The 16,378-nt window shown below is 33.2% G+C and overlaps 1 protein-coding gene and 1 pseudogene across 1 annotated transcript; both read left to right on the top strand.

The window, feature by feature from the left end:
• Nucleotides 1-3,458: 3,458 nt before the first annotated feature.
• Nucleotides 3,459-6,582, top strand: LOC120159682. The gene is made up of 7 exons (XM_039170248.1): nt 3,459-4,874; nt 4,969-5,059; nt 5,144-5,301; nt 5,407-5,458; nt 5,558-5,637; nt 5,725-5,818; nt 6,002-6,582. Exons 1-7 carry the CDS (start codon nt 3,975-3,977, stop codon nt 6,535-6,537), a joined length of 1,911 nt encoding a protein of 636 aa, XP_039026179.1. The 5' UTR covers nt 3,459-3,974; the 3' UTR covers nt 6,538-6,582.
• A 6,832-nt stretch (nt 6,583-13,414) lies between these two features.
• Nucleotides 13,415-16,378, top strand: LOC120159638 (annotated as a pseudogene).

Here is a 16,378-nt window from a genome sequence, read left to right as displayed (position 1 = left end):
AGTGTTAGATGATGGCGTGGACTTTAGCTAGACTGAAGGGTTAAATTGATATTTTATCTAAAGTCTAAAGGATTAAATTAATATTTTATCTAGAGTTTAAAGTTAAATTAGTATTTTAACTAAAATTTAAGGATAAAGTTAAAATTTAATGATTTTTACTAACATATGACATCAATAAATTAATTGGAATTAACAGTCAAGTGACCAAAATAATACAAACAGAACAAAAATGATGATAAATGATGATAACGTAATGTTTTGAAAACATGTAACTAAAACAAGACATGCCGAAAACAATATAGTGAGAAGTGTAGTTTAGCCAAAGGAAAAAATGTAAAGCATGCAGCTTTTGGCATTAAATGAGAGGAAATCGAGAGAAGATTGAGTGGAGAGATATGTCCCTAACAGCTAGGGGCTAATCAAACCTTAGGTGGCTAATATTAGCTTCATTATTTAATTACTTTATTAAATGATTATATATATATATATATATATATGATTTGATTAGCAACCCACACAGTATTTGACTCTCCATCAAGACTTCCATATCCGCTGCACTGCACTCGTGAGTTCAACCATTGTTGTCCAAGTTTAGCTCTCCATCTTACCTGTTTTACAATATTTGGTTTTTACACATTCATCTTTATTTATTTATTGACCAATGAAAATAGGACACATTAAAGATGTGATATGTGAAACCATATAATAATTGAGAGTTTGTTGCCCATTGCATTTGGCCACAAGTTTGGCAACGCTGTGTTTGTCATTATATTTCCATGATTTTAGACCAATATATCTTGTTTTTCCCATAAAGATGAACATATTTTAGAATAATGTATCCTACTTTTAGGTTTTCAGAAAGATTTCGAAAATTGATTAATATATTGAATTATTGTTAAAGCAACGTTATTTAAAATAATGTATATACCTTGTTTTTTATCTTTTAAGCGTTCATAATCCATAAGACATGAGTTTAATAATATTAAATTTGTCATAATTATATTACAAAAATAATTTAAATAGAATATGATAAGTATTCTTCCAGCGAAAAGTCAATAGGATGAGAATGATTCCTTCTCTCTCTTGATTCTGGCAATTAGCTTTTTTGGAATTCTCATTCTCTCTCCAAGTTTCCTGGACAAAGCTTGAGGTGACAATAAAATATTAGATTTTTACATAGAATTTTGCTAAAAATGTTTTCTTTAATATTATATACAATAACAAATTTTATACTCCATACAACAAAAATTATGTATAAATTATTCATATTTTTCTTAAACATTTAAATAAGAAATTATTATAGATATAATTTTTTTAATAAAATTCGTTAGTCTTATTAAAAAAATGAAAATATCTAAAATTATAATAAGAGTTTATAACTTTCATCGTAAAAACTCAATCAAAAGACTCGAGCAAAAAATAGATACGAATAATTATGAATACATCGACAAACGAACTATAAAAGGGATTAAACTATTGAAATATCACTGAGAATCATAAATCAGAGCCTAATGCCGTGAGAAGCTATCCACAAATGTAAAATCGTTTATCCAAATTCAATATGAGGATTCATAACAGGTAAGATCAACAAGATTATAAATAAACGCCATCTTGATCAGTCGTGACTTTGTTAAATCCAACCTTTAAGAAAATATAAAATAAAAAGAACAGTCAAACAACTGATAAAGAAAATGAAAAACGTGTCACAAAGACATAGAAAAACGTGTCAAAGCAGAAATATTCTTATTAAAAAAATGAAAAAAGAAACAAAAAAAAGATAATCGACGGTTGTTCATAACAGGTAAGATCAACAAGATATAATAAACGCCATCTTGATCAGTCGTGACTTTGTTAAATCCAACCTTTAAGAAAATATAAAATAAAAAGAACAGTCAAACAACTGATAAAGAAAATGAAAAACGTGTCACAAAGACATAGAAAAACGTGTCACAAAGGCAGAAATATTCTTATTAAAAAAATGAAAAAAGAAACAAAAAAAAAGATAATCGACGGTTGACAACTAGAATCAAAATCGATGTCACCACCAATTAAACAAAATCAAACAAAAAAAATTGACCTGATCTATTGAAAATGACATAAACTCTAAAGGAGAGAGAGAGAGAGCGACTTAGATATATATTTCTAAATACTATTATAATGAAACTTTTGATATAATTAATGATTTATTAATTTATGACTTATTAAAAGAAAAACATAAGGTGGAAATTAAACCAACCAAGTATAAAAAAGAAGTAGAGATGGACCATGCAAAACTTGGGTGTTCAAATCTACCATTTGAAATTTAAAAAAAAATGAAGCTTAATTTTCTTTCTCCCCGTTGTCCCACTTTCTGTCACCAATTAGGTCATGTTTGTTGTATTTTGCTGTTCATCCTATTATTGCAGAGAAAAATTATTAGCCAGATCATTCAGTGTAGAGTTCATAAAATTAAAGCTTTACCCTAATTAATTGAAATAAAAAATGGATAAGACCCATCAATTAATTGAATTAAAACTATGTTGAAGAGAAACATGTCTCAATATAGAAATAGAAAATAAAATCTTTCCATTTGTTCATTGCATTTTCAACCTTTTCAAGTCAAACTTAAAAATTTCCATTTTTATTACTCTCTTAGTCCTTGGGGTTATTATTCACAAAGATAAATTATCAAGACTAATTCATCAAATTCAAAACCCAGATTCCGAGTTGAGTTATCACTTTGGATGTTTATCTCGTTTGCATTATTTTCCCAGCAACAACCCCCAAAACCCGGGATTATGCACCACCACTAAAAACCCAGAAACAGATGAACAATGGATTAAACAAAGCTACGCTCTTTCATCACGTTTGCCAGTTTCTTCAAACATCTACTAAACATAATCTGCTTCAAACATCTACAAAACATAATCTGCTTCAAACATCAAACCCAAGAGAAAACATAATCTGGTGTATGAGTGTGTTCTTTTTGGTTAGCTGAAAATGGAACCAGCCTATCTGTTTAGGTTTCTTTGGTAGCTCAGTAGTAGACTCCCCTAGACTCTGTAATTATATAGTTATTATTATTTTAGCCATTCTTTTTGTTTTTTCTGGGGACCCTTTGCTCTTAAATGAGCTGCGCTGCTGTGTTGAGCCTATGACTAGTATTGTTGTTGCTGAGCTGCTCTAAAAAATTTCAGCTTAGTTAATCAACATAACAGAGCCAACTGTACTACAGCTTTAAAGGTAAAGCCTTTTTTATTTCAAAAATACAAACTTTTTTCTCTTCTTCTCAGTACTAAAAATATGAATTGTCAGTTTACTTTCCCACCTTCAGAATTTTGCTGTGATAGGGTACTAAGAATAATTTAATTACATTTAGTGTTATATTTCCAATTCTAAGAGTTTCCATATTATTTTTTTTCATGTTGAAAAGCCACCTTCATTTGGTAGCTGTGGGATTTTTTTTTACGATTTTCCCCATTTAGTTGCGCCATTAATTTTGGCTAACTTGCTGGTGTTTACAGATATCGGTAGATATAATCATCACCATCATTACCAACACAAATGGAAGAGAAAAAAAAGTTTTTGTTGCAGAAAGCACAAGTCTAGGCTCTCTCGTTTCCCGGGCTGCGCCGCATCTTCTTGTCGCTCGTGCGTTTCAAAATCCCAAATCTCGAGGTCCCAAATGGCGAACCACACACTCTCCCTATAAGCCATTTGGTTTTGGATTTCTTGGTTTTTTCTTCTTCTCATATTTGTTAAAGTCAATCCCTTGAAGAAAGGCTTTTCCAGTGTTCTTTAAGGTTGAAAATCGAGTTTTGATGTGTGCATTGAACCCAAGGTACAAGTTTTGAAACCATTCAAGCATTGATCTTTGTTTTTAACTATTTGATTATTTCCAGTTTGGCTTCAATCCCAAAGTGTTCTTGGATTGTTTAGAGTAATGTATTGAAAGAGTTGGTTTTGATGTGGAAAACTTGTCTTAATTACAAGTCATGCTGAGCTCTGAAGAGGGTGAGATTGATGTTTTCTTCGATTCTTCGGATTTCTTATCTGTCGAAGAGCCGGTTTTAGCCAAAGTAGGATCAGAGAGTGGGAAATTAGAGTATGGAATTTGGATGGATAAACCTCGGAGTGTTGAGGAACGACGCCAAAGATTTCTTCGTGGAATGGATCTTGTTCATCTTTCCAAATCTTCAAGGATGGAAGATTTGGATAGAATCACAGAATGCAGTGATGCCGTCTCGAGTTCTTCGTTTTCGCCTATCGGCAACGGCGAAGGATGCATTTCTGTCTTTGATAGGGAAATGTGTTGTGAAGCCAATTTGTTGATTGATGAATCAGAGAAAGAACTGAAGGTAATGGAAGCTCAAGAACACTTTGATGAATCTGAAAATGGTGAAGTTAATCCGAAGAAGTTCAAGAAATGGTGGAAACACTTTTTGAGCATGCGGAAAGGAGAAGGCAGGCGTTCATCTAAGGTAATGGAACCGAGCTTCAATGTGCATAAAACCAACAGAATGATGGTTCAGTCCAACAAGAAAAGATACATGGAGTTTTCAGAACTTCATATGGGACAAGAAATACAGGCTCACAAGGGCTACATATGGACTATGAAGTTTAGCCCTGACGGTCAATATTTGGCGACCGGCGGTGAAGATGGAGTGGTCCGAATATGGCGAGTAACATCGATAGATGCCTTTAGTAAACCTTTGATGGCAGAGCTCTGTTTAGGTAGATCTATGGAAAAAGGAAAGTTTGGTTTCGGGAGAGAAAAGTCATTCCACTCTCAAGTTATTATTCCTAATGAGAATTTTTGGATCAAGGAGTCACCAATCCATGAGTTTCATGGCCATTCCAGTGATGTTTTAGATGTTGCTTGGTCCAATTCAAATGTGAGTCAATGCAGAAACTTAGCAATCTACTTTGCACTTAGATTCAGTCCCCTTTAGACATGTTTATTCATATACCTGAATTTTTTGGTTGCAGTTTCTTGTTTCTTCTTCCATGGATAAGACGGTTCGTCTATGGCAAGTCGGCTGCGATCAATGTCTAAATGTTTTTCATCATAACAATTACGGTAACGACAAAATGATTCGATCCCATTTCGTTACTTTGGAATGTGTTGTGTCATGGTCTGACCATATTCTTTGTGTGCTAACAGTCACTTGTATCCAGTTGAATCCGATTGATAACAATTACTTCATCAGTGGTTCTATAGATGGAAAGGTTAGGATTTGGGGAGTGTCCGAGAAACGAGTCGTTCACTGGATCGATGTACGGGACATTATAACTGCTATATGCTTCCGGCCAGATGGAAAGGTTTGGTTCTGAATACTTGAGTCAATATTCTTCTGCTAAAATAGTTGTTTTTGATTTCATCACTTTTATCGACTATAATCATTCCATGCCCCTTCGTTCTAGCAGGAATTTATCGTCGGTTCCATTAGAGGAACTTGCCAATTTTATGTGGTATCAGGTAATATATTTCATCCATGTTCTGAGTTCGGTTTTAGTTGTTCGCCTTTCGTTTTCATTCAACCTGATTATTTTCGATTTAACGTACTTGGTGCCATAGGCGACGGCATTAATTTGGAGGCCGAAGTTCAAATTCCCGGCAGAAAGAAAAGTTTGGGCAACAAGATCACAAGTATTCAGGTTTTGCACTGAAATTCTAGATTCTAATATATGTTGCTTGCAGTAATATTTTTATTCATTACTTATGATTTTGGTTCCATCTTGCAGTTCTGCCAGGATGAACCTCACAAAGTTATGGTTGCATCAAAAGATTCCAAACTCCGAATACTCGACGGGGTAGATATTGTTCGTAAATTTAAAGGTAGCCTTTCTTATTCTGTAACTCGAATCTGGTTCATATCGTTCCTGCATTTTGTGCTTGCTCTACCTGCATTTCGAATTAGATGGCAGTCATAGTTCATTTGATTAATTTCAAAGTGACGGCAGTGATAGTTCATTTGATTATTGCTTATGAATGGATGTGTTTGTGTTTGCAATGGTGCAGGGCTCCCGAAGTCTGGAAGTCAGATGTCGGCATCTTTTACGTCAACTGGGAGACATATAATCTCAGTTGGAGAAGACTGTCATATTTATGTCTGGAACTATGATAACATGTGCCCCCGAACATCGAAACATACGAAATCTGTTTCGTCTTGCGAGCACTTCTTCTGTGAAGATGTGTCCATTGCAATACCATGGTTAGGCCAGGGTTCGGATCGGAGTCACTCGGACTCCTATCCAAGAGAGCATCAGATAGAGGGTGCTTCTCGGATCATAGATTCGCAACGATTCTCTCTTGGTAACTGGTTCTCCATTGACAGCTCCTTCAAGGGCTCTGCAACATGGCCCGAAGAAAAGCTTCCGTTGTGGGACACAGCATTTGCGGAAGATGAGTTTTATGCATATGATCACCAGCAATTCTATCGAAACGGCGACTATCACACGGTCCTACCGGAAACATGGGGACTCTTTATAGTTGCAGGCAGTCAAAATGGAACGATAAGGACGATCCAGAACTATGGATTGCCTGTTACTCTATAGGATCATTGAACTTATTTGTAAATTTTTCCAGGTTGATATTCAACCCATTACCACTCACATTTCAATGAATGTGTCAAATGATTTTCCATTTTGAAAAATACAAAAAGTAAGTTTTTCCAAGCTAGAAAGAATTACAATTGAAGAAGCCCCTAATTCTAATAATACAATCCCCAAATCTTTAAACTTGATTTAGAAAAATTTTGGCTAAAGTACACAAATTTGAGAAAAAAAATCCGAAGAAAGGGTTGGGGATGAAATTAAAGACCCAGAAAGCAATGCAGAAGAAGGGCTCGCTGCCATTAGCCAGTTCATACACCATCGGGCTCCAGTCATTTAAAATTGATATCATTCTCGCTTCCGAGTTCCGACGCCGGAGAAAACACCGTTCTTGTCTGGGAGGTGGTTAATTTTAGGTTTAACTACTGAAATAGTCACTTTTTTCACTTTTGATCATCGATTTTGAAAAAGTTACATTTTGAGTCACTTGTGCTATCGATTTATTAAATTTTAATCACTTACATTATCGATTGTTACATTCTGATTATTAAATTGTTAATTATGGTTAGCTTGACGATGTAATACATTGGTAAAAAAACTATTTTTAATTTAACCCTTAATTTGACCAAAAACTTTTAGTCAAAATATTAATGACCTAAGTTTTAGATAAAATATCAATTTAACTCATAAATTCGACCAAAGTCTTCTGCTATTAGCCACAACTCTCCACCATCAATACTAGTCATTGCCAGTCACCATTGACCGTCGACGTCAACGACCATAGACCCCAAAATTTCTATTTCACTATTATTTAACTTCATGAATACAAATTTAGTGTTCATTTTACCATAAAATACTCTGAATTTAACAAATCTATTCTAGAATCTTCCATATTCCTTTAAAAATTGAATCGAAATACTAAATTTATTATCAATATTCGTTTGAATCGAAATACTAAATTTATTATCAATATTCGTTTGAAAACAATGAAACCAAAAAATTAAATCTATATCATAATTAAATTCATATTTTTATAATATTATTATAATATTATTTTTTATGTTTATAATATTAATTATAAAATTTTAATGTTTATAAATTGTAATATTATTTTATAATTTTTAAATTAATAGTATCATTTAAACTTATATATTTTCGTTTGTTAAAAAAACATATATATTTTCATTATATATTTTGTTAGATAATGTCGATGACAAGTGTTCAATATTTTGATAAAAATAAAAAATATATTAAAAATTTCAGCTCTTAGGATTTGTGTCTGATAGTGGCAAAAATCAATTTCACCCTTTTACAGTTACAACTATCAAATACATTTAATTTTACTTTATCTTAGAATCAGACTAAAGTTCCATCGCTCTCATTATAATTTTGTAAATTTACAATTAATATTAGAAACATAAAAGAGGCTGAATGGTTTTAGGCTAAAATTGTTAAGTTCGAGTATTTTTTTTATAAAACAAAGATTAAATTCATGTTCAGGAGGCCAAAAAAGATTGAACTGAAAATTTAGAGGTCCAAAGGTTGGTGACAGCCGACGATGGCTACCAATGATGGTGGTGAAAGGTGATCGACAATTGGAGACTTTAGTCAAATTCGGAGGTCAAATTGATATTTTATATAAAAGTAATCTCAATTATTTTAAAAATGATTTTTTTGACTCGAATTAACTTCGAGTTGTAATTTCATAAACTCGACTCGAAAATATTTCAAGTTCAAATTGAGTTGTAAAATACAAATCGAATAACTCAAAAATTTTAGTAATTAGTGGATTGATTTTTAAGTTTGAGTTGAGTCCCTCGACTCTTAATGATATATGTATATCACAACTGAAAAAATATAAAGAAGTATATATGTATTGTATATAGTTATAAAAAATCATTTAAATTCTCTTGCCTCTACAATATCCGATCCGGATTAGTCAATTAATAAATTGAAAACCGGTGGTTATACCAAAAAAATCATTTAAATTGAAATCAAATAATATCGTAATACTATAGATATTTACAATTAAATTTAAACAAAAAACTCAAAAATTTGACTCGACTCAAATTTTATAAACTCGATTTAACTCAAAAAAATTTAATTCATCTTCGAGTTATAAAATATGACTTGTTAACTCGAATAACTTGAAATTTTTTGACTCAACTCGATCGAACGCTCACCCTTACAGTTTTACTAACGTATTACGTCACCAAACTAATATAAATTAACAATTCGATAACTAAAATGTAACAATCGATAATATAAGTAACTAAAATTTAAAAAACCGACAAGGTAAACGATTAAAAAACAACTTTTCCAAAATTAATAATAAAAAATTAATAAAATTAAAACGATCATTCTAATAGTTTACCCTTAATTTTATTGTATGAGAGAGCCTTTGTGGGGGGCGTCCATATTGGATTGTAGTTGGTGTCCTGGAGTTAGCTAGCCGGCGGGAAAGTGAGGGTCCATGATTGACGTTGAGCAGTCAAATAAAGGTCTCGAGAGACGGAGGCAAAGGGACTAGGATTGAGAATACGTTCCATTGATGAATAAATCGAATACAAAGTTTTTCAGTTAGTTGAGTTAATAAATATTATTTTGTTATTGAAATTTTTGAAAATCTGATTAAATTCAATATATTCATTTGAGTATATATTTAAATTTAATTGAAATATTATAGTAGTATTAATATATATATAATATTTGCAATCTTGTTTGCAGGTGGAAGTAAATTTTGTAATATTATTAATAAAGTTTGTGATATATTTTTAAGAATTAATTGCATAATATGTTCTTAAATTATGACCTCTATCTTAAAATGGTTTTTAAACTTTTAAACATTTCAATTTCATCCCTAAACTATGACTATCATCCTAAATTAATCCTCAAACATTTGAACATTTTAGTTTTATCCCCAAACTATGATCTTCATTCTAAATTGGTCCCTAAACTTTTTTGAATATTTCAATTTCATCCCAAATTATATGTATATACTAATCACATCCCTTGTTAATAAAATCATTAGGTCAAGTTATATTATTATATGTTTTAAAAAATAAAATTTAGGTTAAACCATTGTTGAAATTGATTATAAATTTGGATGAATTTGGGGATAAAATTAGAAGATTCAAAAGTTTGGGGATGAAATTAGAATGTTCAAAAGTTTAGATACTAATTTAGAATGAGAGACATAGCTTAGTGATGAAATTGGAATATTGAAAAGTTTAAGAACCAATTTGAAATTAGGATCATAGTTTGGGGACATATGATGTTGTTAACTATATTTTAATGTTAATTTTTAGAATGAATTTTCTTAAAATTTATGGTTTTCTTAATAATTGAGATTAGATTTATATTCTATCTTAAAAAATTATAAATTTTGTTCTTTTTATTAGTAAAATAGATGATGCTATATATAATTTTTTTCTCTTATAATAATAGAATCTGTTTTTCCTTTTGATGGTGTTTAAACTTAGGATAAACTACACCAGATACCACCGAATTTTAAACCTTGTATCGTTTATACCACTAAACTTTTAATTTTACCAATTATAACACTAAACTTTGATTTTAGTTTCAATTATACCACTGGGCCGTTAAATCATTAATTACCGGAGCAAAACGATGTCGGCAACCGTTAGCCACGTCAGCAACCATTAGTCACTTCATCGTGTCGTTAACGATTTAACAATTCAATGGTATAATTGAAATGAAAATTAAAGTTTAGTATTATAACTAACAAAATTGAAAATTTAGTGGTTTAAACGATGAATATTATAAAATTTGGTGGTATATGATGTAGTTTACCCTTAATTTATTTTGAGTTTAATAATATCTAAAGTTTATGTTATTTATTGATCTTATCTTCACTTATATATAAAACAATAAGATTACTTACATTGCAAGGATTATGAAAATATTTCAAGATTAATGCTTTTGAACCAATCTTAATGTGCTTTTTCCTCGGGACCTATCCTTCTTGATTGATGAGAAAGAAATGATTGTTTTTTTCTATTAATATTATTGGTTAAATTTGATTCGATAAATCCTAATAATTATTAATTTCGTTGTTAACTAATTCAAACTCAAACTTTATTAAGTAAACTTTTTAACCTAAAAATAACAATCTAAGATTCAAAATTAAAATATAAATACCAACAAACATGATATGGTGATAATCTAACCAATGTAATAACACAAGCAACATGGGCAATCTTAAAAGCACCCCTCCATTGTTGCTAACATTTTCCCTCCTGCATATTCCATTTGTCGAGAGTGATTGGTTCATAAACTATCACATCCATATCGTAAACGATTTGCCTTTACTTAATTCGCCACCCAACGAGCCAAATCTGTATTTGCACCGCAAGTCCAAAAATAGGGACATCGGTGATAGACCGATGGTGAAAGGGTAGGATTACACGTGGGAAGACAAATTTTTTTCATACGACTCTTTTCTTCTACAACGCACGATGGGTGGGTCGCAAGCGTATATCTTTCGACGCTTTCAGAGCTTACACTTGATCTAAAAAATACAAATAAAATTTGAGCTAAAGTTCACAATTTTAGCAAAAGTTCAGAAGGTAGAGCTGAGGAAGAAATTAAAGACCTTGAAAGCAATGCAGAAGGGCTTGCAGCCAATAGCCCAGATCCATATTATTTTATTATTTAAATTTTATTTAATTTTAAGTTGTGTTTATAAAAATTGAAATAAATCAAATATATTTACTTCAGTATATATATAAATTTAATTATAATATTAATTTAAATGATTTTTTTATAACCATATACAATATATATATATATATATATATATATATATTCATTTATAGTCTTTGTTTGTATGTATAAGTAAGATTTGTAATATTATTTAATAAATAAAATATTATTTAAAATTATTTATTATGTTTACAATGTTATTTTTTTTTATTAAACTGAGGTGATTACAATGTATTATATGTTGTTAATATTCTAAATCATTTGACAAAGAACGCTGATATGCCTCTGCAAATGTTGATACTCAAATTCAGGACCTCTAGTGACAACAATCATCCCTTTAACCGTTGAGGTAATTTGATTCGTGCAAAATTTTATTTTTTAAAAAATGATTTTGAGGATAAAATATTGATGAAAGTATACAGAAGCAAAAAAATTGATGAAAGGAAAAAATTTACGAAGAGATGTATTCCAACAATCAAATTTACATATGGAAAAGATTAATCCAAACATACTGAGTACTGTAAATTGTCTTTGATGTTAACAGTTGACAATGTTTCAATCGCTTCCTTTTGTGTTGGTGGGATTCCGTATGGGTTCAGATCATTCTCGGACATTTATGGTAAATGGTCTCGATTAATTTATTACTTTTAAAATTTTAATGGAAAAAATTGAAAACTTGTTTAAATATTGTTAAACTACACAAGAGAACAAGGAAGTCTATTTCTGTAGAGAATTATAACGTGTATTACACAGTTCCCTTAGCACTGCTAATATACAACTCATGCAAGCTGTTAACCCCAACAGACTGCCTAACAACTTTTTACCAGCTTAACACGTACAATCACATGTAAGTGACTACTAACTCTAATATTCTCCCTGCTTCTTCAGCTCGACATAACGTACACTTTGTCACGAAAATCTACAAACGATGCTATTGGTAAATCCATCTATTACTTGATACGATGCAGGAACATAGTTGATCAGCAGTCACCTTTTCATGAACAAAGTGCACATCTAGATCAACATACTTGGACTGTACATGATAAACGGGGTTGACACTCATTGCCACCGCACTTATGTTGTCACACCAGACAACTGATTTTCCACACTGCTTCAGGCCAATATCAGCTAGCAAAGCACTTACCCAAGTAACATATGCTGCTGCATCATCAATGCTCTAGTATTCTGACTCCATGAAACCTTGAGACAGACTTCTAATTCTTGGAGCTCCACGCTACTAGACACTTACCGATAAAAACACCATACCTCAATATCGACCTTCGATCACTGGCAAGATATTGGAACCCCCTATGTTGAGGGCTAACTCCCAAATAAGTACACGACTGAGATCTGAAGGCTAGTTTGTGACTTTGAAAGGGCCTTAAGGAGTGACACCCAAACATTTTCATTGACTTGTCTACCAAACAATTTTTTAAAAGAAGAAGCTCCCTGCAACACCTCAGTTGATAGCCTATTGACAAGATGAACTGCTGCAAGCACCGCATACGGCCAAAACATAATAGGCATGGGCGCTTGTGATTGTAAAACAAGAGCCAACTCAATTATATGTCAGTGTTTCTGTTCGACTACACCGTTTTGTTTCAAGACACGTGTAATTTTATATATTCACCATGTCAACAACCCTTTAAAATTCTAAGGGAAGTTAATCATGACGAGAATTACTAAATATTATGTTTTTTTTTCAATTTAACGAATAAAAATATACAAAAACTTAAATAAAATTTATCTATAACGTGGTCTACCCTCTTAAATTTTATCCCTGATTCAGTTTTAACTATAGAATTGTGTGATCTTATAATGTTATAATTGTTTTGAATGTATTAGAAACCAAATCTGAGGGTTAAGACACAAGTGATCTGAAACGGCTAAACTGCTCTCCAAAATAGGTAAATAGACAAAATTACAAATCTTAAGCAATGTTCATTTCCTTCCCCCCAAAACGTACTCCGATGAAAGACTGTACAGTAACTAAAACGGCCAAACTTGCCATTTCCATCTTCGTTTTGTCTAGGAAAATTCCAAAACAAAACAAACCCCCGTGACTTTCCTTTCCATCCCTAGAATCCACCGATTTTCAAAACTCCTAATCACCACCACCAATCATCCCACCCTCCCCCATTACTTGGAATTATATTATAAATACCAACCACATAAACCATGTCTTCATCTTCACCTTCCAAAACCCACTTTTCGCCTCCTATTCATCTCAATGTCTGTGTTTTTTCTCCTTTCTATTCTCACTTTAGCCCTTTTTTTCACCCTCTGTTCCTCCCATCGCCACCACCTCCAGCAAAACCCGCCGCAAAGCGCCTCCCAAATTCGCCTTGCATGTCAATCCACTCGTTTTCCGCAACCATGTGAAACCGCTTTAACACAGTCCTCTTCTCTCCCTCCCAACCCGACTTCACTTCAAATCATCCAATCCGCCATTTCTGTATCTTCCCAGAACCTCAAAAACACGCACGTGCATGGATGAGCGCGGCGCTTTGCTACCAGTACGACTGCTGGAGCGGGCTCAAGTACGCCAACGACACCCAGTTGGTGAACGAAACGATGGCATTCCTGGACTCTTTAACGCATCACACCAGCAACGCGTTGAGCATGATGGTCGCTTACGATAATTACGGGGACGACATGAAGTCATGGACCCCACCCAAAACGGAACGGGACGGGTTCTACGAGAAAGGGTCGGGAGGAAAGGCGGTGGTTTCAAGCGGCGGAGTGCCGGTGGGTCTGAAGCCGGACGTGACGGTGTGTAAGGACGGGAGCGGGGGATGTTACAAGACGGTGCAGGAGGCGGTGAACTCTGCGCCGGATAATGGGGAGCCGACGCGCCGGTTCGTGATACTGATAAAGGAAGGGGTGTACGAGGAAACGGTGAGGGTTCCTTTGTCGAAGAAGAACGTGGTGTTTTTGGGGGAGGGGATGGGTAAAACCGTTATTACAGGTTCTCTGAATGTGGGGCAGCCCGGAATGACCACCTACAATTCTGCCACAGTCGGTGAGTTTCCTCGGAATTTTAACTTTGAGTCTAATGGTAAACAGTTAATTAAGGAAATATAAAATTATAAATGTTAAAATTACACGGTGAGGGTTCCTTTGTCGAAGAAGAACGTGGTGTTTTTGGGGGAGGGGATGGGTAAAACCGTTATTACAGGTTCTCTGAATGTGGGGCAGCCCGGAATGACCACCTACAATTCTGCCACAGTCGGTGAGTTTCCTCGGAATTTTAACTTTGAGTCTAATGGTAAACAGTTAATTAAGGAAATATAAAATTATAAATGTTAAAATTAATTTTAATATTTTTAATCGAATATAATCTAAAATATTAACTTTTTAATATTTCTATCGCTCAACTGAAAATAATAAATTTTTTAATATTTCCGATTAGCATACTATTATCGTTTTACTCGGAGAAATTCTAAATAAACGTATAAAATTCAACGTAGACTTTGAAAGATATCGTGAAACACCAGTCAAAATTCGTTATGCCAGTGGGAAAACAGTCTGAACACTTCATTTGTACGTGAAAAATTCTCTACAATTTTACTAGTCAAACCTACTTTTAAAAATAAGATATTATTTATTTATAGTTTTTAATAATTAATATTTTTATATATTAGGTAGATATAATTATTTAAAATCGAGATTTATAAAATGAATATTTTTTTATTATTGAGGTCGTCTAATAAGTTCTACAAGTCAACTTAATCCCAAATGATTTAACGATAAAAGTAGTAATACACATGCATCCTTCCAAGAAAGGGAGAAAAAAGAACAATACACATGCAGTTGTGCATGATTTTCTTCCATTAGGTTTGGTTGATTAGTTAGTTCATCTGTAAACTGATATTACTTTTCTAAAAATTAGGAGTGGGTAGCTTTAGTTGATTTCGTTTGAGATCAAGGGTGATTAAGATTGCTTTCACCTTGACCTTTTAAGCGAACCAACCACATGGTTAGGTCCATTTTATGGACTTCATTTTGGAATTGTTAGGTTTTTGTTGTTTGAATAAATTTTTCGCCTTTTAAACTAACAAGACAAGATTTGTTGAATTCATGCATCTTGTGGTTCTGTTTCTATTCTGTTTATGGCTTTATTGAAACTTTTGCATCTACACTTCCATGCTTTTGTCTACCATAAGTTCATTTTGAGTAAAAAGGTACCCTTTTTTGTTTAGGCAGAAGAAATGCATGTTGAAAAATGAACATCTGTTCTGAATTTTTTTTTTTACAGTTTTAGCTGTTTGTTATCAATCTATCATAGTCCAAACATGCTTCATTGTCCTGTTGCAGGAGTTCTTGGGGATGGATTTATGGCCAGAGGCCTTACATTCGCTAACACGGCAGGCCCTGATGCGCACCAAGCAGTAGCCTTTCGATCCGATAGTGATCTTTCCGTCATCGAGAACTGTGAATTCCTAGGAAATCAAGATACTATCTACACTCACTCGCTCCGCCAATTCTACAAGAAATGCCGGATTCAGGGGAGCGTCGATTTCATCTTCGGAAACTCTGCTGCAGTGTTCCAAGAATGTGACATTTTGGTCGTTCCCCGGCAGTTAAATCCCGGAAAAGGAGAAAACAATGCCATCACAGCTCATGGAAGAACAGATCCTGCTCAATCAACTGGTCTCATTTTCCAAAACTGTGCGCTCAACGGCACTGATGAATACATGAAATACTACTTTAGCAACCCTAAGGTGCACAAGAACTATTTGGGAAGGCCATGGAAGGAGTATTCGAGGACAGTTTACATAAACTGTGTAATGGGACCTCTTATTTCTCCGGATGGATGGATGCCATGGAGTGCTGACTTTGCATTGAAAACACTTTTCTATGGAGAATTTCAGAATTCGGGACCGGGTTCGAATGTGTCTTCAAGAGTCCCATGGAGTACACAAATTGCAGCACAGCATGTATACACTTACTCTCTGGAGAATTTCATTCAAGGAGATCAGTGGATCCCAACATCATCTTGATCTTCTTTTTTTCCATTAACATTTATGTCCAAAGTAATAAGAATTCTAATATTGTAAAACCGTCGTATTATGTGTTACAAAATCTCTATAGGAAAAGTAGCAGTCATTTAGGCTCA

This window comes from Hibiscus syriacus, unplaced genomic scaffold, assembly GCF_006381635.1.
Source record: "Hibiscus syriacus cultivar Baekdansim isolate YM2019G1 unplaced genomic scaffold, ASM638163v2 tig00111372_pilon, whole genome shotgun sequence".
Classification (NCBI taxonomy): Eukaryota; Viridiplantae; Streptophyta; class Magnoliopsida; order Malvales; family Malvaceae; genus Hibiscus; species Hibiscus syriacus.
This window is presented reverse-complemented; position numbering and strand designations above follow the sequence as displayed.

Excerpts from the sequence above, each read along its gene's own strand:
- LOC120159682 (XM_039170248.1), top strand. The coding sequence starts at position 3,975 with ATGCTGAGCTCTGAAGAGGGTGAGATTGATGTTTTCTTCGATTCTTCG. Across the intron at positions 5,302-5,406 it reads GCTTCCGGCCAGATGGAAAG|GAATTTATCGTCGGTTCCAT; the intron begins GTTTGGTTCTGA and ends TCGTTCTAGCAG. Across the intron at positions 5,638-5,724 it reads ACAAGATCACAAGTATTCAG|TTCTGCCAGGATGAACCTCA; the intron begins GTTTTGCACTGA and ends TCCATCTTGCAG.